We start from the raw sequence: 26,593 nt of genomic DNA on the forward strand, positions 1-26,593 counted from the left end.
TTTTTTTTTTTTTTTTTTGAGATAGAGTCTCGCTCTGTCGCCGGGGCTGGAGTGCAGTGGCCGGATCTCAGCTCACTGCAAGCTCTGCCTCCCGGGTTCACGCCATTCTCCTGCCTCAGCCTCCCGAGTAGCTGGGACTACAGGCGCCCGCCACCTCGCCCGGCTAGTTTTTTTGTAGTTTTAGTAGAGACGGGGTTTCACCGTGTTAGCCAGGATGGTCTTGATCTTCTGACCTCGTGATCCGCCCGTCTCGGCCTCCCAAAGTGCTGGGATTACAGGCTTGAGCCACCGCGCCCAGCAAGTTTTGTATTTTTAGTAGAGACGGGGTTTCACCATGTTGGCCAGGATGGTCTGGTTCTCTTGCCCTTGTGATCCACCCGCCTCGGCCTCCCAAAGTGTTGGGGATACAGGTGTGAGCCACTGAGCCCAGCCTGATTGTTATTTTTATCTTTATTTTTGAGATGGAGTCTCCCTCTGTCGGCCAGGCTGGAATGCAATGGTGCGATCTCAATTTACTGCAACCTACTCTCAGGTTCAAGCGATTCTCCTGCCTCAGCTTCCCAAGTAGCTGGGATTGTAGGCGTATGCCACCATGCCTGGCTAATTTTTTGTTGTTGTTGAGACGGAGTCTTGCTCTGTCACCCAGACTGGAGTGCATTGGCGCGATCTTAGCTCACTGCAACCTTCATCTTCCAGGTTCAAGTGATTCTCCTGCCTCAGCCTCCTTTTGGAGAAAAAGCCTTTTTCCTCCAAATTCCTTTTCAGATTTTTTTTTTTTTTTTCAGAGACAGAGTCTTGTTCTGTTGCCCAGGCTGGAGTGTGTGATCTCGGCTGACTGCAACCTCTGCCTCCCGGATTCAAGCAATTCTCATGCCTCAGCCTCCGGAGTAGCTGGGATTACAGGTGTGTGTAATTAGCCACAAAGCCTGGCTAATTTTTGTATTTTTAGTAGAAACAGGGTTTCACTATGTTGGCCCAGCTGGTCTCGAACTCCTGCCCTCAATTGCTCCACCTGCCTTAGCCTCCCAAAGTGGTGGGATTACAGGCATGAGCCACTGCCCCTGACCAAAGCTTGATTTTTCTAGACATCCTGAGGCAAGTGGGACAGAAGACAAAGCCGAGGACCTGGGGAAAGTGGGAAATCTAAATCTGGGAACTCAGTCTACAGTTTCAGTGAGGGTAATTGGGAAGTAATTATATCTTTCCCTAACGGAGTGAAAAGAAAGATGTCTTGGAAGAGATTGAGTTTGTGGAGGTGTGTGGGGGTGGCACTAGACCCATAAGCCAGCCCTCCCAGGGATATGTAGCCCAAATAGACATCTCCTGGTGGTCAAAAATACAAACCTCAAATGGTGAATTGTTTCAAGTGTCCTTCTTTGCAGAAGCAAAAGCAAATCCTCTCTGGAGGAATAAACCTTTATCCTAGGCCTTGAAGAATTCCCACAAATATTTTCCAAGGAAAATGTGGCTCATGGTAAAAAATAACTTAGCATGCAAAGAATGAGAATGAGTAAAGAAAACTGACTTGAGAAACAGATCTGCTAATTCCAATGATCTGGTAAAAGAATAAAAGTAGGCCAGGCATGGTGGTTCATGCCTGTAATCAACAGAGCGAGACTCCATCTCAACAACAACAAAAATACAAAAATTAGCCAGGCGTGGTGGCACACACCTGTAGTCCAAGCTACTTGGGAGGCTAAGGCAGGAGAATCACTTGAACCCAGGAGGCAGAGGTTGCAGTGAGCTGAAATTGCATCACTGCACTTCAGCCTGGGCCACAGAGCAAGACTCCATCTCAAAAAAAAAAAAAAAAGAAAGAAAGAAAAAAAACAAAACAAAACCAGAAGGCTGGGTGCACTGGCTCACGTCTGTAATCCCAGCACAGACCAAGGTAGGAGGATTTCTTGAAGCCAGGAGTTCAAGACCAGACTGGGCAATATAGTAAGACCCTGTCCCTTAAAAGAAAAAGAAAAAAAAAACAGTCCAGGTGTGGTGGCTCACACCTGTAATCCCAGCACTTTGAGAGGCCAAGGCAGGCAGATCACTTGAGGTCAGGAGTTCAAGACCAGCCTGGCCAACAAGGTAAAACCCCATCTCTACTAAAAAAACAAACAAAAAAAGCTGGGCACAGTGGCTCACGCCTGTAATCCTACCACTTTGGGAGGCCGAGGCAGGCGGATCACCTGAGGTCAGGAGTTCGAGACCAGCCTGGCCAACATGGTGAAATCCTGTCTCTACTAAAAAATACAAAAATTAGCTGGGTGTGGCGGCACACGCCTATAATCCTAGCTACCTTTAGAAATGCAGCCTTCCGTGTAAAACGAAGTTGAGCTCCAGAAACTAAAGAGACAGTTCAGTGTTTTATTATTTTATTTTATTTTATTTTTATTTTTTGAGATGGAGTGTTGCTCTGTCAGCAAGGCTGGAGTGCAGTGGCAGGATCTTGGCCTACTGCAACCTCCACCTCCCAGTTCAAGCAGTTGTCTTGCCTCAGCCTCCCCAGTAGCTGGGAATTCAGGTGCACATCACCACACCCGGCTAATTTTAGTATTTTTAGTAGAGACGGGTTTCACGATGTTGGTAAGGCTGGTCTCAAACTCCTGCCTGCGTCAGCCTCCCAAAGTGCTGGGATTACAGACATGAGCCATCGCGCCCAGCTGGACAATTCGGGTTTTATAGCACAAGTTCCTGCACAAGTTCCAGTCAGGTCCATTTATGCAAATGAAGGCGTCAAACTAGCTTAGTTCTGATTGGTCAGTATAGCTCAGTTCTGATTGGTCTCTTCAGCCCAGATTGAGCTCTGATTGGTTGGTTCAGGTGAGGGGTTTTTTTTGTTTGTTTTGTTTTTGTTTTTTGTTTTTTGTTTTTGTTTTTGACAGGATATCTCTCACTCTGTAGCACAGGCTGGAGTTCAGTGGTGCAATCTCCCCTCACAGCAACCTCTACCTCCCAGATTCAAATGATTCTTCTCCCTCAGCCTCCCAAGTAGCTGAAATTATGGACATGTGCCACCATGCCCAGCTAATTTTTGTACTTTCAGTAGAGGCAGGGTTTCACCCTGTTGGCCAGGCCAGTCTTGAACTCCTGACCTTAAGTGATCTGCCCGCCTAGGCCTCCCAACATGCTGGGATTACACACGTGCCCCACCACACCCAGTGGCCAGTTCACGTGTGTTCTGAAAGTACCAAAGTTTTAAAAAACGCTGGTTTTGGGCTGGGTGTGGTGGCTCACACCTGTAATCCCAGCACTTAGGGAGGCCAAGACGGGCAGATTATTGAAGCTCGGGAGTTCAAGACCAGCCTGGCCAACAGGGTGAAACCCAGTCTCTACTGAAAATACAAAAATTAGCCAGACTTGGTGGTGGGTACCTGTAATCCCAGCTACTCCAGTGGCTGAGATAGGAGAATCACTTGAACCTAGGAGGTGGAGGTTACAGTGAGCAGAGATCACAGCACTGCACTCCAGCCTGGGTGACAGGGTGAGACTCCATCTCAAAAATATAAATAAATAAACAAACAAACAAACACTGGTTTTTTGTTTGTTTGTTTTTTTGGTTTTTTTGAGGCAGAGTCTCTCTCTGTCGCCCAGGCTGGAGTGCAGTGACCGGATCTCAGCTCACTGTATGCTCCGCCTCCCGGGTTCACGCCATTCTCCTGCCTCAGCCTCCCGAGTAGCTGGGACTACAGGCGCCCGCCACCTCGCCCGGCTAATTTTTTGTATTTTTTAGTAGAGACGGGGTTTCACCGTGTTAGCCAGGATGGTCTCGATCTCCTAACCTCATGATCCGCCCGTCTCGGCCTCCCAAAGTGCTGGGATTACAGGCTTGAGCCACCGCGCCCGGCCCCAAACACTGGTTTTTAGATGACTCAGAGTGTGGGCTGGGTGTGGTGACTCACGCCTGTAATCCCAGCACTTTGGGAGGCCATGGTGGGCAGATCACCTGAGGTCAGGAGTTCAAGACCAGCCTGACCAACATGAAAACCCCGTCTCTACTAAAAATGCAAAATTAGCCGGATGTAGTGGCACATGTCTGTAATCCCAGCTACTGGGGAGGCTGAGGCAGGAGAATCGATTGAACCCGGGAGGCAAAGGTTGCTGTGAGATCGCGCCATTGCACTCCAGCCTAGGCAACAAGAGTGAAACTCTGTCTCAAAAAAAAAAAAAAGAGAGAGAGAGAGAGAACTCAGTGTGTGTGTGTGACGTCTAGTCATCAACAAGTGGCTGTTTGGCTCTATTTTAAATTTAGGCACAATTAGCCACTCAGGATCCATCTTTAATGATTGACTCTTTCAGGTTCACATTTGTTCACACAGTTTACAGTCGTGGTGGCTCACACCTGTAATCCCAGCAATTTGGGAGCTGGGGTGGTAGGATCACTTGAAGCCGGGAGCAATCCTATATGTTGCTAAAATAACTTTCCTTTTTCTAGACTTAAATGGCTGACCGACTCTACTTCTGGTTGACTTGTTTCTCTTTCAATATGATAATATAGGCCGCAAGGTGGCTCACACCTGTAATCCTTGCACTTTGGGAGGGTGAGGCAGGAGGATCCCTTGAGGTCAGGAGTTTGAGACCAGCCTGGCCAATATGATGAATCCCCATCTCTACTAAAAATACAAAAAAATTAGCCTGGAGTGGTGGCGTACGCCTATAGTCCCAGCTACTTGGGAGGCTGAGGTAGGAGAATCGCTTGAACCCAGAAGGCAGAGGTTGCAGTAAGCCGAGATCGTGCCACTGCACTCCAGCCTGGGCAACAGAGCAAGACCCCATTTCAATAAATAAATAAATAAGTATGATAACATATTTCATCAAATTACATTTAAGTCCTGCTGAACTATGAGCAACATTTTTCTTCCATTAATTAAGACAAATTACAAATTAAACTGCCTTAATCAATAAAAGAAATTTATTGGCTTACATAACTGAACAATCTGGGAGATGAGTTTTAGCGAAAGCTCAATCTGGAACTCAAATGATACGCTCAACACTTTGCTTCCTTCTCCATTTCTCAGGTTGGAGAAAGGCACCTAATTTTTTTTTTTTTTTTTTTTTTTTTAAGATGGAGTCTCACTCTGTTGCCCAGGCTGGAGTGCAGTGGCACAGTCTTGGCCTGCAATCCTAGCACTTTGGGAGGCCGAGGCGGGTGGATCACCTGAGGTCAGGAGTTCGAGACCAGCCTGGCCAACATGGTGAAACCCCATCTCTACTAAAAATACAAAAAAATAGCCAGGCATGGTGGCAGGCACCTGTAATCCTAGCTACTCAGGGAGCTGAGACAGGAGAATCGCTTGAACCCAGGAGGCAGAGGTTGAAGTGAGCTGAGATCATGCCACTGCATTCCAGTCTGGGCAACAAGAGCGAAACTCCATCTCAAAAAAAAAAAAAAGCCAGGCCTAGCGGCTCACACCTGTAAGCATAGCAATGTAGGAGATCTAGGCAGGAGGATTGCATGAGCCCAGGAGTTCAAGGTCAGCCTGGGCAACAGTGTGAGACCCCATCTCTACAAAAAAATTTTAAAATTAACTGGGTACAGGCCAGGCACAGTGGCTCACATCTGTAATCCCAGCACTTTGGGAGCCCAAAGTGGACAGATCACTTGAAGCCAGGAGTTCAAGACCAGCCTGGCCAACATGGTAAAATCCTGCCTCTACTAAAAATACAAAAATTAACTGGGCATGGTGGGGTATTCCTGTAACCCCAGCTACTCAGTAGGCTGAGGTATGAGGATCGCTTTAGCCCAGAAGGCAGTGGTTGCAATGAGCCAAGATTGAGTCACTGCACTCCAGCCTGGGCAACAGAGGAAAACACTCAAAAAAAAAAAAAAAAAAATTATGCCTGGTGTGATGGCTGACACCTGTAATTCTAGCACTTTGGGAGGCTGCAGCAGATGCATCACTTGAGGTCAGGAGTTGAAGACCTGAAGAGCTGGTGCCTGGCCAACATGGTGAACCCCTCGTCTCCACTAACAATACAAAAATTAGCCAGGCATGATGGTGCATGCCTGTAATCCCAGCTACTCGGCAGGCTGAGGCAGGAGAATCACTCGAACCCAGAAGGCAGAGGTTGCAGTGAGCCGAGATCGTGCCCTGCACTCCAGCCTGGGCGACAGAGCAAGACTCTGTCTAAAAAAACAAACAACAACAACAACAGCAACAAAAACCCAAGATCTTTCTCTGTTGCCCAGGCTGCAGTGCAGTGATTTGATCACAGCTCACTGCGGCCTTGAATGCCTGGGCTTAAAGGACCCTCCACCTCAGCCACCTGAGGGAAGGAGGCACCCAATTAGCTGGGATCATAGGCACATGCCATCATTCCCAGCTAATTTTTTTTTTGTAAAGATGAGGTGTTGCCCTCTTGATGCAGTCTTGCCATCTTGCTCAGACTGGTCTCAAACTCCTGGGCTCAAAAAATCCTCCGATCTTGGCCTCCCAAAGTGCTGGGATTATAGGGTTAGTGATTTTTTTTTTTTTTTTTTTTTTTTTGAGATGGAGTCCCACTCTGTCACCCAGGCTGGAATGCAGCAGCGCCGTCTTGGCTCACTGCAACCTCTACCTCCTGGGTTCAAGCAATTTTCCTGCCTCAGCTTCCTGAGTAGCTAGGATTACAGACGTGTGCCACCACGGCCAGCTAAGTTTTATATTTTCAGTAGAGACAGGGTTTCGCCATGTTGGCCAGACTGGTCTCAAACTCCTGACCTCAGGTGATCTGCCCACCTTGGCCTCCCAAAATGCTGGGATCATAGGCATGAGCCACTGCACCTGGACAATTGATTTTTTATAAAGGTGCCATAGCCTTTCAATGAGGAAAGAACAGTCTTTTCAACAAATGATGCTGGGATAATTTGATATTTACATGCACAGAATGAATTTGGACCCCTGTTTACAACATACACAAAAATTAATTCAAATGCACCCGTTACCTAATGTAAGAGCTAAAAGTATAATACTGTTATAAAACATTCAAATCCTTGTGACTTTGGATTAGACAACAGTTTCTTAAATATAATACCAAAAGTACGAGCAATTTAAAAAATAGATAAATTGGGCTGGGCGTGGTGGCTCATGTCTATAATTCCAGCACTTTGGGAGGCCAAGGTGGGCAGATCACTTGAGTTCAGGAGTTCGAGACCAGACTGGCCAACTATTTAGTGGAGATGGGTGAAACCCCATCTCTACTAAAAATACAAAAATTAGCTGGGCACGGTGGCATGTGCCTGTAATCCCAGCTACTTGGAAGGCTGAGGCAGGAGAATCACTTGAACCCAGGAGGTGGAGGTTGCAATGAGCCAAGATCACACCATTGCACTCCAGCCTAGGGACAAGAGTCAGACTTCGTCTGAAAAAAAAAAAAAAAAAAAAAAAAAAGATAAATTGGATTTTATCAACCTCCAACATCAAAAGCCAAAAGCTTTGGAGCTAGGCATGGTGGCTTGTGCCTATAATTCTATGTATTTAGGAGGCTGAGGAGGGATCATTGGACCCTAGAAGTTGAGACCAGCTTGGGTAATCTAGCAAGATTCCCCCCCACCATCACCATTTATTTTTTCTCTTCTGCTTTTCTTTCTTTCTTTCTCTTCTTCTCCTTTTTTTTTTTTTTTTTTTTTTTTGAGATGGAGTTTCACTCTTGTCACCCAGGCTGGAGTGTAGTGGTGCAATCTCAGCTCACTGCAATCTCCGTCTCCTGGGTTCAAGAGATTCTCCTGTCTCAGCCTCCAGGGTAGCTGGGATTACAGGCACCTATCACCACACCTGGCTAATTTTTGCGTTTTTAGTAGAGATGGGGTTTCACCATGTTGGCCAGGATGGTCTCGAACTCCTGACCTCGTGATCCATCCGCCTCAGCTTCCCAAAGTGCTGAGATTACAGGTGTGAGCCACTGCACCTGGCCATTTGTTTGTTTGTTTGTTTTAAGATTAAGTCAGCCAGGCACGGTGGCCAGAGCTGGGTGAATCACCTGAGGTAGGGAGTTCGAGACCAGCCTGACCAACATGGAGAAACCCTGTCTCTACTAAAAATACAAAGTTAGCCGAGCATAGTGACTCACGCTTGTAATCCCAGCTACCTGGGAGGCTGAAGCAGGAGAATTGCTTGAACCCGGGAGGCAGAGGTTGAGGTGAACCTAGATTGTGCCATTGCACTCCAACCTGGACAATGATAGCGAAACTCCGTCTCAAAAAAAAAGGAATGAGGTAGTGATAGATGCTACACCATGGATGAACCTTAACAGTATTATGCTAAGTAAAAGAAGCCAGATACAAAAGGCCACATATTCTATGATACCCAGAATAGGCAGATTCATTGAGATGGAAAGTGGGTGTGTGGTTGCTCAGGACTGTGGGAGTAGGTAATAAGGATTGACTGCTTCATATTTGTGAGGTTTCTATTTAGGGGAGGGAAAATGTCCTGAGTGGCAGTGCAAGACCCTATCTCAAATAAATACATAAAAATAAATATGACTGGGGACCAACTGTGGTGGCTTACACTTGTAATCCCAGAACTTTGAGAGGCCAAGCAGGAAAGATCCCTTCGGCACTGGAGTTTGAGACCAGCCAGGTCGACACAGTGAGGCCTTGTCTCTCCAAAAAAAATGTTAAGGTCCCAGCTACTTGGGAGGATCACTTGAGCCAGGGAGGTTGAGGCTGCAGTGAGCTGTGATTATGCCATTGCACTCCAGCCTAAGTGACAGATCAAGACCCTGTCTCAGAAAAATAAAAGAAAAAGAAAGAAAGAAAAAAGAAATATAATTGGTATACCTCTTTGGCAGAGCTATTTGGTAATATATATTTAAATTTCAAAATTAGCGTAGCCTTCCACCTTGGGTTTCCACTTGTAGGCATCAGCGGTAGAGAATTACAGGCACAAATTTAGAAGAAAGCATGTACAAAGATGGTAATTGCAGGATTGTTTACATGTGTACAAATTGGAAACAAATGTCCATAATTAAGGGAATGATTAAATTGTATAGTGGATGATAGTTGCCTTCCTAGTATCCATTTCCTTCTTCCTCTTTTCTAAAAAAATTATAATTTTACGCAAATACCCACCCACCTTTCCTCTGAGGTCCAAAATCCCAGAGAAAGCTGACCTCACCAGCGGCTCAAAGGATAGGTCTAATTGTCTAAGTGTACTTACATCTATCTTGCCAATGATGTTTTGCAAAAGAGCATGAAACTCACTTTAGCGTGTGACTCAATTCAGGTTCCTGGGGATTGTGGAAAGTTCTTCCTTGATCTTCTGGGAGAGCTTCTGAAATCAACTCAATCTGGTTTCTGAATTCAAAAGTTTGTGTACTCAACATAGCCATCTTCTGAGCATTAGGGAAGCCAGACTCAGAACGAGGCCCACACTGTAGATGGTAGAGCAGAGATAGGAAAACAGAGAGACGGGAAGAACCTCATTCTTGAAATGATTCAGCCTATGGATGACCCAACCCTGAAGAGCAGCCTATCTAGTCTTTCTGCTGGACAAGCCAATACATTTCCTTATTGGTTTTGTTTGTTTGTTTGTTTATTTTCTTGAGATGGAGTTTCGCTCTTCTTGCCCAGGCTGGAGTGCAATGACACGGTCTCCATTCACTGCAACCTCCGCTGCCTGGGTTCAAGCCATTCTCCTGTCTCAGCCTCCCAAGTAGCTAGGATTACAGGCACCAGCCACCACGCCAGGCTAATTTTTGTATTTTTAGTAGAGATGGGGTTTCCCCATGTTGGCCAGGCTAGTCTTGAACTCCTGACCTCAGGTTATCTGCCCACCTTGGCCTCCCAAAGTGCTGGGATTACAGGTGTGACCCACCATGCCCAGCCCATTTCTTTATTGTTTAAGCCAGTTTGAGTTGGATTGTCTGGTACTTGCTTCTGAAAGCCGCCTAGATGATACACTATGACACAACTATATTAGGAATTCAATGTAGGAGTTTTAAAAATAATATCAGTTTTTAAAATGAAGTAGAGTTCTATATGCTGGCAAAATTTTAAAAAAGCAGGCCAGGCATGGTGGCTCACGCCTATAATCCCAGCACTTTGGGAGGTTGGAGCAGGCAGATCACTTGAGGTCAGGGGTTCAAGACCAGCCTGGCCAACATAGTGAAAACCGGATCTCTACTACAAAATAAATAAATAATACAAAAATTAGCTGGGCATGGTGACGTGTGCCTGTAATCCCAGGAACTTGGGAGGCTGAGTTAGGAGAATAACTTGAACCTGGGAGGCAGAGGGTGCAGTGAGCCGAGTGACTCACTGCGTTCCAGCCTGGGGGATACAGCAAGACTCCCTCTCAAAAAAATAAAAATAAAAAGCAAAGGCTAGGTGCAGTGGCTCACGCCAGTAATCCTCAGTAATCCTAAGACTTTGAGAGACTGAGGTGGGTGGATCGCTTGAGCCCAAGAGTTTGAGACCACCCTGGACAGCATAAGGAGACACTGTCTCTATAAAAACTGCAAAAAACTAGCTGGGAGTGGTGACACGTGCCTGTAGTCCCAGCTGTTTTGGAATCTGAGGAAGGAGGATCTCTGGAGCTCAGGAGATCGAGGTTGCAGTGAGCTGTGATTACAACACTGCATTCCAGCATGGATGACAAAGCGAGACCCTGTTTCAAAACAAGTAAAAATAAAAATACCCTGCCCCAACCCAGGGACCATGGATGATGTACTGGAGACAGAGCTACACACTCCGTTCCTTTTGGGAGCAATAAAATACGTGAAAATGGAAATTAAAGATTTAAAATTTAAAAAAAAAAAAAAAAAGGCCAGGCACGGTGGCTTATACCTGGCATCCAGCATTTTGGGAGGCTGAGATGGTGGGTGGATCACTTGGGGTCAGGAGTTCGAGACCAGCGACCAGCCTAGCCAACAAGGTGAAACCCTGTCTCTACCTAAAATACAAAAATTAGCCAAGCATGGTTACAGGAGCCTGTAATCCCAGCTACTCGGGAGGCTGAGTCAGGAGTATTGCTTGAACCCAGGAGGTGGAGGTTGCAGTGAGCTGAGATTGTACCATTGCACTCCAGCCTGGGTGACAGAGCAAGACCCTATCTCAAAAATAAAACAAAAACAAACAAAAATAACAAAAAAAAGCAGAAAGAAATAAAGAAAAGAAAAATTGTGTAATATTTGGTACATTAAAAAATTTAATGTAAATTATGAAGATAACAATAAAATCAGTCAATCCATCACTAAACTTATGAACTAGAACATTACAGAAATCATATTGGCTACCCATGTGTGCTTTTTCAGTCTCATTACAGTACTTTTTCTCCCTCCAAGAAGGAAACACTATCTTGCATTTTTTTTTTTTTTTTTTTTTTTTGAGACGGAATCTGGCTCTCTTGCCCAAGTTGGAGTGCAGTGGCACGATGCCGGCTCACTGCAACCTCCGCCTCCCGGGTTCAAGCAATTCTCCTGCCTCAGCCTCCTGAGTAGCTGGGATTACAGGCGCCTGCCACCATATCCAGCTATTTTTTGTATTTTTAGTAGAGACAGGGTTTCACCATGTTAGTCAGGATAGTCTCGAACTCCTGACCTCATGATCCACCTGCCTCGGCCTCCCGAAGTGCTGGGATTACAGGCGTGAGCCACTGTGCCCGGCCTATGTTGAATTTTCTATTAGCTATTTCTTTGGTTTTTAAAAAATACATAGTTTTATCGCATGTATATGTTTTTCTGCACAATAGATTATTAGTTATGCCAAGGTTTGAGCTTTGTACTAATGGCATGTTATATACAGATTTCTTTTTTTGCATTTCATTTCATGTCATGTTACTTCATTTCATTTCATTTCATCTTGATGGAGTCTTGCTCTGTTGCCCAGGCTGGAGTACAGGGGCGCGATCTCGCTCACTGCAACCTTCGCCTCTCGGGTTCAAGCGATTCTTCTGTCTCAGCCTCCCAAGCAGCTGGAATTACAGGCACATGCTACCACGCCCGACTGATTTTTGTATTTTTGAAGAGACAGAATTTCACGATGTTGACCAGGCTGGTCTCGAACTCCTGACCTCAAGTAATCCACCTGCCTTGGCCTCCCAAAGTGCTGGAATTACAGGCATGAGCCACTATGCCTGGTCTCTTTTGCCAATATTAAATACAGTTTTATTTAAGACATTGTATTTTCCACTTACAATGCAGTGCTTATAAGTGCAATGTTATTTCCTTCCCCTGTGCTCATGTTCCATGTTCAAGTATTGAGAATGCCCAATAATGTACTATAGCAGCTGAACTTCAAAACTGCTGAAGAGGAGGCTGGGCAGTGACTCGCGCCTGTAATCCCAGCAGTTTGGGAGGCTGAGGCGGGAGGATCACAAGGTCAGGAATTTCAGACCAGCCTGGCCAACATGGTGAAACCCCGTCTCTACTAAAAATACAAAAATTAGCCGGGCGTGGTGGCAGGCGCCTGAATCCCAGCTACTTGGGAGGCTGAGGAAGGAGAATCATTTGAAACCGGAAGGCAGAGTTTGCAGTGAGCTGAGATCAAGCCACTGCACTCCAGCCTAGGTGAAAGAGTGAAACTCTGTCTCAAAAAAAAAAAAAAAAAAAAAAAAAAAACTGCTGAAGAAGGCTGGGTGCGGTGGCTCACACCTGTAATCCCAGCACTTTGGGAGGCTGGGGTGGGTGATCATGAGGTCAGGAGTTCGAGATCATTCTGACAAACATGGTGAAACCCTGTCCACACTAAAAATACAAAAATTAATCAGGATATCTGTAATCCCAGCTACTCAGGAGGCTGAGGCAGGAGAATCACTTGAACTCAGGAGGCAGAGGTTGCAGTGAGCTAAGATCAGGTCATTTCATTCCAGCCTGGGCAACAAAGTGAGACTCTATCTAAAAAAAAAGAAAAAAAAAAAAAGAACTGCTACAGAATTTCTTGCAAATTTGGGTCCTTCAATGTTTTGTTTTGAGACAGAGTCTTGCTCTGTTGCCCAGATTGGAGTGCAGTGGCGCATTCTCAGCTCACTGTAACCTCTGCCTCCTGGGTTCAAGTGATTCCCCTACCTCAGCCTCCACAGAAGCTGGGATTACAAGCGTCCACCTCAACGCCCAGCTAATTTTTGTATTTTTAGTAGAGGCAGGGTTTCACTACTTTGGCCAGGCTGGTCTGGAACTCCTGACCTCAGGTGATCCACCTGCCTCAGCCTCCCAAAGTGCTGGGATTACAGACATAAGCCACCACACCCAGCAGCTAGTTAATTTCATTGCACTTGTTGGCTGGGCTCGGTGTTTCACGCCTGTAATCCCAGCACTTTAGGGGACCTGGGTGGGTGGATTACTTGAGGCCAGGAGTTTGAGACCAGCCTGGCCAACATGGTGAAATCCCAGCTCTTAAAAAAAAAAAAAAAAAAAAAATTAGCCAGACTTGGTGGTACACTCCTGTAGTCCCAGCTACTCGGGAGGTTGAGGCCGGAGAATTGCTTGAAACCACAAGGCGGGCCGGGCGCGGTGGCTCAAGCCTGTAATCCCAGCACTTTGGGAGGCCGAGGCGGGCGGATCATGAGGTCAGGAGATCGAGACCATCCTGGCTAACAGGGTGAAACCCCGTCTCTACTAAAAAATACAAAAAACTAGCCGGGCGAGGTGGCGGGCGCCTGTAGTCCCAGCTACTCGGGAGGCTGAGGCAGGAGAATGACCGGAACCCGGGAGGCGGAGCTTGCAGTGAGCTGAGATCCGGCCACTGCGCTCCAGCCTGGGCGACAGAGCGAGACTCCGTCTCAAAAAAAAAAAAAAAAAAAAAAAAAAAAAAAAAAAAAAAAAAAAGAAACCACAAGGCGGAGGTTGCAGTGAGCAGAGATCGCACCCACTGCACTCCATCCTGGGCAACAGAGCAAGACTCTGTCTCAAAAAATAAAATAAAAAAATTCCATTACACTTGTCAAAAATCTTCCGTTTGTCCTCATTGTTAATCTTGTCTTTCTAGTCTTCAACAGTTGTTTCCATGTCGAATGCATAGGATTCAAGTGAATTCTTGGATGACACCTTGATGCTCTCCTTCTCATCTTCAGCTTTGTAATTCGCAGCTTCACAGAGCATATGCTCAATGTTTTCCTTGCACAAATGCCCCCTGTCATTAGTGATAGTACTCTCCTGTTACTCTTGATCATAGCAGGAACACTGAGGATACCATTGGCATCAATGTCAAAAGTGACTGCAATCTTAGGAACAGCAGGAGTGCAGAAGGTATGCCTGTGAGTTCAAACTTGGCAAGCAGGTTGTTATCGTTGGTCATGGCATGCTTCCCTTCATCAACTTGAATAAGCACACCAGGCTGGTTGTCAGAGTCGGGAGTGAAGGTCTGTGTCTGCTTGGTAGGAATGGTAGTATTGCACTTAATGAAGACAGTCATGAATCTGCCAGTAGTTTCAATACCAAGTGAAAGAGAAGTGACATCCAAGAGCAGCAAATCTTGAACATTTTCAGATTTGTCTCCAAACAGGAGGGCTTCCTGGACAGCTGCACCATAAGCAACAGCTTCTTCAGGGTTGATACTCTTATTCAGTCCTTTTCCATTGAAGAAACCTTGGAGAAGCTTCTGAATCTTGGGGATATGAGCAGAACCACGAACCAGGACAATATTATGAATCTGTGGCTTGTCTAATTTTGTGTCTTGAAGGGCTTTCTCTATTGGGGTCAGGGAGTCACAGAACAGGTAAGCATTCAATTCTTCAACTTAGGTATGGGTAATGGAGGTATAGAAGTCAATTTCTTCTTTTTTTTTTTTTGAGACGGAGTCTCGCTCTGTCGCTCAGGCTGGAGTGCAGTGGCTGGATCTCAGCTCACTGCAAGCTCCACCTCCCGGGTTTAGGCCATTCTCCTGCCTCAGCCTCCCGAGTAGCTGGGACTACAGGCGCCTGCCACCTCGCCCAGCTAGTTTTTTGTATTTTTTTAGTAGAGATGGCGTTTCACCGGGTTAGCCAGGATGGTCTCCATCTCCTGACCTCGTGATCTGCCCGTCTCGGCCTCCCAAAGTGCTGGGATTACAGGCTTGAGCCACTGCGCCTAGCCAGAAGTCAATTTCTTCATGGAGAAAATCGATCTCAATACTGGCCTGGGTGCTGGAAGAGAGTATACTTAGCACGTTCACAAGCAGTACAGAGGTGTTGGACAGCTCGCTTGTTCTCACTGATGTCCTTCATATGCTTGAGACTGAACTCAGTAATAAAGTGGTTGGCCATTCAGTTGTCAAGGTTTTCTCCAACTAAGTTGGTGTTGGTGTTTCTGGCTGTAGAATTGACTTCAAAGATTCAATTTTCTTCCTTTTTTGAGACAGAGTCTTGCTCTGTCGCCCAGCCTGAAGTGCAGTGACATGATCGATGTCGGCTCACTGCAATCTCTGCCTCCAGGGTTCAAGCAATTCTCCTGCCTCAGCCTCCCGAATAACTGGCATTACAGGTGCTCACCTGCATGCCAGGCTAATTTTTGTATTTTCTTTTCTTTTTTTTTTTTGAGACGGAGTCTTGCTCTGTCGCCCGGGCTGGAGTGCAGTGGCCGGATCTCAGCTCACTGCAAGCTCCGCCTCCCGGGTTTACGCCATTCTCCTGCCTCAGCCTCCCGAGTAGCTGGGACTACAGGCGCCCGCCACCTCGCCCGGCTAGTTTTTTGTATTTTTTTAGTAGAGACAGGGTTTCACCGTGTTAGCCAGGACGGTCTCGATCTCCTGACCTCGTGATCCGTCCGTCTCGGCCTCCCAAAGTGCTGGGATTACAGGCTTGAGCCACCGCGCCCGGCAATTTTTGTATTTTCAGTAGAGATGAAGTTTCACCATGTTCGCCAGGCTGGTCTCGAACTTCTGGCCTTAAGTGATCCACCCACCTTGGCCTCCCAAAGTGCTGGGATTACAGGCATGAGCCACTGCGCCCCGCCAAAGATTCAATTTTCAATAGTGAAGATTGACACATCAAAAGTGATACCTTGGCTGGGTGTGGTGGCTCATGCTTGTAATCCCAGCACTTTGGAGGCTGAGGCAGATGGACTGCTGGAGTCTAGGAGTTCTAGACCAGCCTGGGCAACATGGCAAAACCCTGTCTCTACTAAAAATACAAAAATTAGCCAGGCATGGTGGTATGCGCCTGTAGTCCCAGGAGGCTGAGATAGAAGAATCACCTGAGCCTGGGAGATGGAAGTTGCAGTGAGCCAAGATAGCACTACTGGACTCCAGCCTGGGCCAAAAAGTGAGACCCTTGTCTCAACAAAAACAAGAGATGCTACCTCCCAGGTCAAAGATGAGCATATTTCTTTCAGCTCCAACCTTTTTGTCTAAGCCATAAGCAATAGCAGCAGCAGCTGGCTCATTGATAATTCTAAGTATATTGAGACCAGCAATAGTTCCAAAATCTTTGGTAGCTTGATGCTCTCAGAGTCGTTAAATAAGTTGATACTGTGACCACAGCATTGGTAACAGTCTTCCCAAGGTAGGCTTCTGCAATTTCCTTCATCTTTGTCAGAACATAGAGGACACTTCCTCTGGATAGAAGTTTTCTGTCTCTCCCTTGTATTCCACTTGGGTCTTGGGCCGGCCAGTACCATTCACCACTATGTAGGGCCAATGCTTCATATCAGACTGGACAACAGCGTCATCAAATCTGTGTCCAGTCAGAAATTTGGCATAAAAAACTGTGCTAATGGGGTTCACTTCAACTTGATTTTTTTTTTTTTTTTGAGATGGAGTCTTGCACTGTCGCCCAGGCTGGAGTGCAGTGGTGCCATCTCCACTCCCTTCAACCTCCACCTCCTGGGTTCAAGTGATTCTCCTGCCTCAGCCTCCCAAGTAGCTGGGCTTACAGGCTCCCACCACTACACCTAACTAATTTTTTGTATTTTTAGTAGAGATGGGGTTTCACTATGTTGGCCAGGCTGGTCTTGAGCTCCTGACCTCGTGATCTGCCCGTCTTGGCCTCCTAAAATGCTGGGATTACAGGTGTGAACCACCGCGCCCGGCCACTGCAACTTGACTCTTTGTGGCGTCGCCAATGAATCATTCAGTGTCCATAAAAGTGACATAGCTTGCAGTGGTTTGGTTTTCCTGATCAATGGCAATTATCTCTACTTTTCCATGGTGGAAAACACCAACACAACAGTAGGTGGTGCCAAGATCAATACCAACTGTAGGTCCCTTACACATGGTTGTTGGCGTGTAGGCCCAGCTCCAACTTTGAAAAAAGACACAGGAACCCCAAGTGCTGCAGACACATTCAATATACAAATTTCTGATTTGCTCTTTTCTTTTCTTTTATTAATTTATTTTTTTAAATATATTTTTTTGACACAGAGTTTTGCTCTTGATGCCCAGGCCAGAGTGCAGTGGTGTGATCTCAGCTCACTGCAACCTCTGCCTCCCGGGTTCAAGCGATTCTCCCGTCTCAGCCTTCTGAGTAGCTGGGATTACAGGCACGCGCCACCACACTCAGCTAATTTTTTGTATTTTAGTAGAGATGCGGTTTCATCATGTTCGCCAGGCTGGTCTTGAACACCTGACCTCAGGTGATCCACCCGCCTCAGCCTCCCAAAGTACAGGGATTACAGGCATGAGCCACTGCGCCCAGCCTGATTTGCTTTTTTCACTGAATGTCATATACATGACACTGGAGTTTATTCATCCTATTTCTATATAATGCTTTTTAAAAATTTTGTTGGCCAGTTGTGGTGGCTCACGCCTATAATCCCAGCACTTTGGGAGGTTGAAGCAGGCAGATTGCCTGAAGTCTGGAGTTCGAGACCAGTCCGACCAACATGGTGAAACCCTGTCTCTATTAAAAATAGAAAAAAATTAGGCGGGCGTGGTGGTGTGTGCCTGTAATCCCAGCTACTCGGGAGGCTGAGGCAGGGTAATTGCTTGAACCAAGGAGGTGGCGGTTGCAGTGAGCCGAGATCACGCAGCTGCACTCCAGCTGATGCCACAGAGCGAGACTGTCTCAAAAAACAAACAAACAAACAAACAAAAAAAACACTTTTCGTTTTCTAGGCAACCTTAAATGCATATGAAATGCTTATTATGTTATGTAACTTTTGGGAAACACCTTGACCTGTTCTCTATTCTCTTGTCAGATGTTTGAGTAATTTTTGGTATTTTTGTTTCCTTTATGAACCATGTTGCTATGAATATCCTTGAACATGTGTCCTGGGGTATATACACAAAGGTTTCTCTACATAAACAAGAGAGTCATAGGCAAAGCACATGCTTTTTTTTTTTTTTTTCCCCGAGACAGAGTCTTGTTCTATACCCCAGGCTTGAGTGCAGTGGCATGATCTCGGTTCACTGCAACCTGCACCTCCCAGGTTCAAGCAATTCTCCTGCCTCAGCCTCCCAAATAACTAGGACTACAGGTGCACACCACCATGCTCTGCTAATTTTTGTATTCTTAGTAGTGGCGGGGTTGAACTGTGCTGGCCAGGGTGGTCTTGAACTCCTGACCTCAAGTGATCTGCCCACCGTGGCCTCCCAAAGTGCTGGGATTACAGGTGTGAGCCACCGTGCCCAGCCATCCTTATTTTTTTTAAGTTGTCAAAATAGTTGTACCAGTGTATACTTCCACCAGCAATGTCTAAGTGTTCCTCTTATTCTACATCCTCATATCATCAGACTTCTTAGTTTTTTGTTGTTTTTGTTTTTTGTTTTTTTCTGAGACAGAGAGTTTCCCTCTTGCTGCCCAGGCTGGAGTGCAATCGCGTGATCTCGGCTCACCGCAACCTCTGCCTCCCGGGTTCAAGTGATTATCCTGCCTCAGCCTCCCGAGTAGCTGGGATTGCAGGCATGCACCATCATGCCTGGCTATAATTTTTGTATATTTAGTAGAGACGGGATTTCCCCATGTTGGCCAGGCTGGTCTCGAACTCCTGACCTCAAGTGATCCGCCCTCCTCAGTCTCCCAAAGTGCTGAGATTACAGGCATGAACCACAGTGCCCAGCCAGACTTTTTAGTTTCTACCAAGCAATGGCTTTAAAGTGATATCTTGGCTGGGCATGGTGGCTCATGGCTGTAATCCTACCACTTTGGGAGACCATGGTGGGAGGAATTTTTTTTTTTTTTTTGAGACTGAGTCTCGCTCTGTCACCCAGGCTGGAGTGCAGTGGTGAGATCTCGGCTCACTGCAAGCTCCACCTCCTGGGTTCACGCCATTCTCCTGCCTCACCCTCCTGAGTAGCTGGGAGTACAGGCGCCCACCACCACGCCTGGCTAAGTTTTTGTATTTTTAGTAGAGATGGGGTTTCACCATGTTAGCCAGGATGGTCTCGATCTCCTGACCTCATGATCCACCCACCTCGGCCTCCCAAAGTGCTGGGATTACAGGCGTGAGCCACCGCGCCCAGCCAGGAGGATTATTTGAGTCCAGGAATTCAAGACCAGCCTGGGCAACAAAGCAAGACCCCTATCTCAAAACAAAATAAAACAGAAACTCTGCCGGGCGCGGTGGCTCAAGCCTGTAATCCCAGCACTTTGGGAGGCCGAGACGGGCGGATCACGAGGTCAGGAGATCGAGACCATCCTGGCTAACACGGTGAAACCCCGTCTCTACTAAGAAATACAAAAAACTAGCCTGGCGAGGTGGCGGGCGCCTGTAGTCCCAGCTACTCTGGAGGCTGAGGCAGGAGAATGGTGTGAACCCGGGAGGCGGAGCTTGCAGTGAGCTGAGATCTGGCCACTGCACTACAGCCTGGGTGACAGAGCGAGACTCCGCCTCAAAAAAAAAAAAAAAAAAAAAAAAAAAAAAAAAAAAAAAACAGAAACTCTGATATCTCCCTATGGTATTCACATTTCTTTGATTACTAAGATTTTCATGTTTGATTCATCAATTGTGTTTCTTTTTCAAAATGCTAGAACTGGCTGGGCATGGTGGCTCACGCCTATAATCCCAGCACTTTGGGAGGCCGAGGCGGGCAGATCACTCAAGGACAGGAGTTTCAGACCAGCCTGGTCAACACAGTGAAACCTCATCTCTACTAAAGATACAAAAATTAGCTGAGTATGGTGGTGCATGCCTGTAATCCCAGATGCTCGAGAGGATGAGGCATGAGAATCTTGTACCCAGAAAGTAGAGGTTGCAGTGAGCCAAGATCATGCCACTGCACTCCAGCCTGGACAACAGAGCAAGATTCTGTCTCAAAAAAGAAGAAGAAGAAAAAAAGCTAGAACTGCCTTTCTCCAGTTTTCCATTGGATTATCTTTTATTATCTATTTAAATTATTATTATTATTTTTTGAGACAGAGTCTCACTCTGTCACCCAGGCTGGAGTGCAGTGGTGTGATCTTGGCTCACTGCAACCTCCGCCTCCTGGGTTCAAGCCATTCTCCTGCCTCAGCCTCCCCAGTAGCTGGGACTAGAGGCACCTGCCACCATGCCCAACTAATGTTTTGTATTTTGTTTAGTAGAGACGGGGTTTCACCGTGTTAGCCAGGATGGTCTTGATCTCCTGACCTCGTGATCTGCCCGCCTCAGCCTCCCAAAGTGCTGGGATTACAGGCATGAGCCACCGCGCCTGGCCCACATTTTTTTTTTTTTTTTAATGGTGACTTTCAATATATCAAAAGTTCTTGGCCGGGCACAGTGGCTCATGCCTGTAATCCCAGCACTTTGGGAGGCTGAGGCAGGCAGATCATGAGGTCAGGAGATCGAGACCATCCTGGCTAACACAGTGAAACCCCGTCTCTACTAAAAATACAAAATATTAGCTGGGCGTGGTGGCAGACGCCTGTAGTCTCAGCTAGTTGAGAGGCTGAGGCAGGAGAATGGTGTGAACCCGGGAGGCAGAGCTTGCAGTGAGCCGAGACTGGGCCACTGTACTCCAGCCTGGGCGACAGAGCAAGACTCTCTCTCAAAAAAAAAAAACAAACTTCTTAATATAGTCGGATTTATCAATCTTTTCTGTTTAGGTTACACTTATAGTATCTTCCTTAAGAAATCCTTCCTGTCGGGGCACAGTGGCTCATGCCTGTAATCCCAGCACTTTGGGAGGCCGAGGTGGGTGGATCACTTGAGGTCAGGAGTTCGAGACCACCGTGGCCACCAAGGTGAAACCCCATCTCTACTAAAAATACAAAAATTAGTTGAGTGTAGTGGTGGGCACCTGTAATCCCAGCTACTCGGGAGGCTGAGGCAGGAGAATTCCTTGAACCTAGGAGGTGGAGGTTATAGTGAGCCAAGATCACGCCACTGCACTCCAGCCTGGGTGACAAAGTAAAACTCCATCTCAAAAAAAATAAAAATAAAAATAAATCTTTCCCTATCATGAATTCATAAGATGTTCTCAAATAAAATTTTAAGGTTTTATCATTGATTATTAATATGATCATTTCAATAATTGCTAAAAAAGAATTCCATACAATTCAACATCTATTGATGACTAATTTATTTTATTTATTTACTTGTTTATCTTACAGAGTGGGACAGGGTCTCCCTCTGTCACCCAGGTTGAAGTACAATGGTGTGATCATGGTTCATGCAGCCTTGATCTGTGCCCCACCATGCCTGGCTAATTACAAAAAAAAATTTTTTAGAGACAGGGTCTCTCTGTGTTGCCCAGGCTGGTCTCAAACTCCGGGACTCAGGTGATCATCCTGTCTTGGCCTGGCAATGCACTGGGATTACAGGCATTAGCCACTGTCCTGAGTCTTAAGAAAAATCCCTTTAAAGATTTCATATGTAGTCATTTTATATTCCATATCTAATATTTCAATATCTGAATTGGGAATTTAAGTCTGTTGGTTTTGTGTGTGCACATGTGTGTATGTGTGTGTGATGCTGCATTTATGGTGGTTTGTTCCTAATATTCTTGGCACTTTAATTTTTTTAGACAATCTCACTCTGTTGCCCAGGTTGGAGTATAGTGGAGCAATCTCAGCTCACTGCAATCTCCACCTCCCAAGTTCACGTGATTCTCCTGCCTCAGCCTCCTGAGTAGCTGGGATTACAGGTGTGTGCCACCACGCACAGCTAAATTTTGTATTTTTAATGGAGATGGGGTTTCACCATGTGGGCCAGGCTGGTCTTGAACTCCTGATCTCAAAGCAATCCACCTCCTCGGCCTCCCAAAGTGCTGGGATTAGAGGTGTGAGCTGCCATTGCCATGCCTGGCCCTTGGCTTTCTTTTTTTGGACGGAGTTTCGCTCTTTTTACCCAGGCTGAAGTGCAATGCTGTGATCTTGGCTCACTGCAACCTCCACCTTCCAGGTTCAAGCAATTCTCCTGCCTCAGCCTCCTGAGTAGCTGGGATTACGGTTGCACCACCATGCTCGGCTAATTTTTTTGTATTTTTAGTAGAATCGGGGTTTCTCCATGTTGGTCAGCCTGGTCTCAAACTCTGACCTCTGGTGATCTGTCCGCCTCAGCCTCCCAAAGTGCTGGGATTACAGGTGTGAGCCACATCACCCAGTCAATTTTTTTGTTTGTTTCTTTTGACTAAGTCTCACTCTATCACCCAGGGTGGAGTGCAGTGGTGTGGTCATGGCTCACTGCAACCTCCACCTCCTGGGTTCAGGCAATTCTTCTGCCTCAGCCTCCCAAATAGCCGGGACTACAGGTGAGTGCCACCACGCCTGGCTAATTTTTGTATTTTTAGTAGAGATGGGGTTTCTCCATATTGGTCAGGCTGGTTTCAAACTCCTGACCTCAGGTGATCCACCTGCCTCAGCCTCCCAGAGTGCTGGGATTACAGGCATGAGCCATCATGCCTGGCCTGCATTTTTAAATTTTAAGCTCACATTTGATATCAGAATCCTGAAGCCTAAATTAGGGGTTCCTTTCTCCATAGGGACTATGTTTGCTTCTGTCAAGAGCCTAGGACTATTAACAAGGGAGCACTTTAACATCCTTTCAGAGTCCTGACTTAACTTGGTAAACTTCAGTTACTCCACCTTGCTGGGGAGTCCAGCCTTGATCTCTAGATTCTGTGTTAATGTGCTTCCTCTCTCTCTCACTCTTCTTTTCTCTATATACACATACATATTATATATGTTCACATATCTTATATATATAATAGCATTATATGTATTATATTTATGTTTTATGCCATTATTTATATACTACATAATGGCATTATATATATACACACACATATATATAAATGATGGGCATGCATACACACACACACACACACACACAAGCAATCCTCCCTCCTCATGATTGAGGCTACAGGTGCGTGCTACTGTGCTGGGCTCCAGTTTCAATCTTTGAGAAGATCTGCTCAGCTCCAGCTAAACAACATTTTTTCCTGGTATGCTGCTGTTTAGTTGGGTCAGATGTGGCCAATGAGAATAGGGTCCAGGCCGGGTGTGGTGACTCATGCTTGTAATCTCAGCATTTTGGGAGGCTGAGGCGGGTGGATCACCTGAGGCTGGGAGTTGGAGACCAGCCTGGCTAACATGGAGAAACCCCACCTCTACTAAAAATACAAAATTAGCTGGGCATGGTGGCGTGTGCTTGTAATCCCCGCTACTTGGGAGGCTGAGGCAGGAGAACTGCTTGAACCCAGGAGGCGGAGGTTGCCGTGAGCTGAGATCATGCCATTGCATTCCAGCCTAGGCAATGAGAACAAAACTGTCTCACAAAAAAAAAAAAAAAAAGAATAGGGTCCAAATGCACACAGAATGTAATGCCCAAATTAATTATCTACAGTTTCCTCAGCAAGGATTTGTAAGAAAAAAATAGAAGGGGGATAATTGGCATTGCAAATGAATGGCTTGGCTTGTTCTCTACAAGTGGTATATAAGTGTATCATTTAGAGTTCTTTCTGTGTAAGGAATAGAAAACTCAACTCAGACTGATTTAGGAAAAGTAATGTGTTGGGTTACATACTGAGAAGCCTAGAACAGCTGGCTTTAGGAGTAGCTGAAGCAGTCGTGCACAGTGGCTCATGCCTGTAATCCTGGCTTTTGGGAGGCTGAGGTGGGAGAATTGCTGGAGCCTGGGAAGTCGAGGTTGCAGGGAGCCGTGATTATGCCACTGCACTCCAGGCAGGACAACAAAGGGAGACCCTATCTCAAATAATAACAGCAACAACAAACCAAAAAACAAACAAAATGAACGAATGAACCATTTTCTCAACTGATATTGTCAAAAATCTCTCACTCTGTCTTACTTCTGCTTTCTTCTGTGACTTCATTTTCATCCCTTCTATTCCAAGCTTAAATCCTCCTAAGCTTAAATTGAAAAAAAAAAAATTCAACTTAAATGAAAAATACAGAGACCCCTCCCCTTCTTTTTAGGATTATTCCTGAAAGGATGAAGCAGTGTAATGTTCAAGAGCATGAACTCAGGAACCAGACTGGCTCGCTTACTATTTTTGTAGCCTTTGATAGGTTAACTTTTGCAAGCCTTGGTTTCTTCATTTGTATCACAACAGTTCTTACTTCAGGGGGTTGTTATGAGGATTAAAGGAGTTGATATTTGCAAAATGCTTTAAATAGCGGCTAGTACAAAAAAAAAAAAACAAAAAAAACAGAGGGGGGACTAAATTATCAGGTTGTTTTTTTTTTTTTTTTTTTTTTGAGACGGAGTCTTGCTCTGTCGCCCGGGCTGGAGTGCAGTGGCCGGATCTCAGCTCACTGCAAGCTCCGCCTCCCGGGTTTACGCCATTCTCCTGCCTCAGCCTCCCGAGTAGCGGGGACTACAGGCGCCCGCCACCTCGCCCGGCTAGTTTTTTGTGTTTTTTTTTTTTTTTTTTAGTAGAGACGGGGTTTCACCGTGTTAGCCAGGATGGTCTCGATCTCCTGACCTCGTGATCCGCCCGTCTCGGCCTCCCAAAGTGCTGGGATTACAGGCTTGAGCCACCGCGCCCGGCCAATTATCAGGTTTTGATTAGGTTATAAGTTTACTCCAGTGTCCTAAGAGGGTCTGGTTAGAGTTGGGACTTCCTATCCAAACTACATGGATCTGGAGTAGTGGCAGGATGGTTTCTTTTCTTTTCTTTTTTTTTTTTTTAGACCGAGTTTTGCTTGTTGTCCAGGTGGAGTGCAATGGCGCAATCTCCACTCACTGCAACCTCTCCCTGCTGGGTTCAAGCGATTTTCCTGCCTCAGCCTCCTGAGCTGCTGGGATTACAGGCGCCTGCCACCACGCCCAGCTAATTTTTGTTATTTTTAGTAGAGGCAGGGTTTCGCCATGTTGGCCAGGCTGGTCTTGAACTTCTGACCTCAGGTGATCCACCTGCTTCAGTCTCTTGAAGTGTTGGGATTACAGGTGTGAGCCACTGCGCCTGGCCTCTTTTTTTTTAGACGGAGTCTTGCTCTGTTGCCCAGGCTGGAGTGCAGTGGCACAATCTCCACTCACTACACCCTCTGCCTCCCAGGTTGAAGCGATTCTCCTGCCTCAGCCTCCCAAGTAGCTGGGACTACAGGCGCACATCACTATGCCCAGCTAATTTTTGTATTTTTAGTAGAGACAGCATTTCACCATGTTGGTCAGGTCAAGCTGGTCTTGATCTCTTGACCTCGTGATCCGTCTGCCTCGGCCTCCCAAAGTGCTGGGATTACAGGTGTGAGCCACCACCCCTGGCCAAGATGGTTTCTTTTAAAAAACGTGGAGGGGCCGGGCGCGGTGGCTCAAGCCTGTAATCAAGCCTGTAATCCCAGCACTTTGGGAGGCCGAGACGGGCGGATCACGAGGTCAGGAGATCGAGACCATCCTGGCTAACACGGTGAAACCCCGTCTCCACTAAAAAATACAAAAAACTAGCCGGGCGAGGTGGCGGGCGCCTGTAGTCCCAGCTACTCAGGAGGCTGAGGCAGGAGAATGGCGTGAACCCAGCAGGCGGAGCTTGCAGTGAGCTGAGATCCGGCCACTGCACTCCAGCCCGGGCTACAGAGCAAGACTCCGTCTCAAAAAAAAAAAAAAAAAAAAAAAAAAAAACGTGGAGGGTCATGACTAAAGGCAAGGGGAATGGATGGATGCTGCATGAACATAAGCAACAAATCGTCTAAGGTAGGAAAGTTAGCAAATTGTTGCCTGAGAGCTCCCTTTATTACACAGTAAACACAAATTCATGTACAATGTTTCTAATAATAAAAAGGGACACAGAGTAATCTGAGAAGATTTCTGTCTATGCCTTTTGTTGTAAATAGGCACAAACTCTTGGGTGGGCATGGTGGCTCATACCTTTGATCCCAGCACTTTGGGAGGTCCAGGTAGGCAGATCACCTGAGGTCAGGAGTTAGAGATCAACCTGGCCAACATAGTGAAACCCCGTCTCTACTAAAAATACAAAAGTTAGCCAGGTGCAGTGACACACACCTGTAATCCCAGCTACTGGGGAGGCTGAGGCACAAGAATCACTTGAACCCGGGAGGCAGAGATTGCAGTGAGCCAAGATCACGTCACTGCACTCCAGCATGGGAAACAGAGACACCTTCTCAAAAAAAAAAAAAAAAAGAAAAAAGAAAAAAAATAAAGAAAAAGAAAAAGAAATGACACAAACTCCTTTTATTTACAAACTATAAATAGCATTATAGAGTAGCACTATAAAAACTATAAATTTGAATAGCACTTTACTGAACAAAGTACAAACACACATAAGTTAATTTCATCTCCCAAGTAACTGGGACTATAGTTATTCGTCACCACACCCGGCCAAAGGTATTATTAACCTTAGTTAATGGAAAGGAAACCTAGCAAGCAGAAATATAGA

The 26,593-nt window shown here is 46.2% G+C and overlaps 1 protein-coding gene across 1 annotated transcript in view; it reads right to left on the reverse strand.

Annotated features, from left to right (window-relative positions):
* Window positions 1–26,593, reverse strand: part of LOC103229906 (heat shock cognate 71 kDa protein-like) — a 49,791-nt gene that overhangs the window by 16,538 nt on the left and 6,660 nt on the right. The window contains 5 exon segments of the mRNA XM_073010812.1: window positions 13,743–14,060; window positions 14,063–14,149; window positions 14,152–14,646; window positions 14,959–15,099; window positions 16,501–16,559. Of these exon segments, the coding sequence (XP_072866913.1) occupies window positions 13,743–14,060; window positions 14,063–14,149; window positions 14,152–14,646; window positions 14,959–15,099; window positions 16,501–16,559 (1,100 nt within the window).

The sequence above is a fragment of the Chlorocebus sabaeus genome, chromosome 24, assembly GCF_047675955.1.
Source record: "Chlorocebus sabaeus isolate Y175 chromosome 24, mChlSab1.0.hap1, whole genome shotgun sequence".
Lineage (NCBI taxonomy): Eukaryota > Metazoa > Chordata > Mammalia > Primates > Cercopithecidae > Chlorocebus > Chlorocebus sabaeus.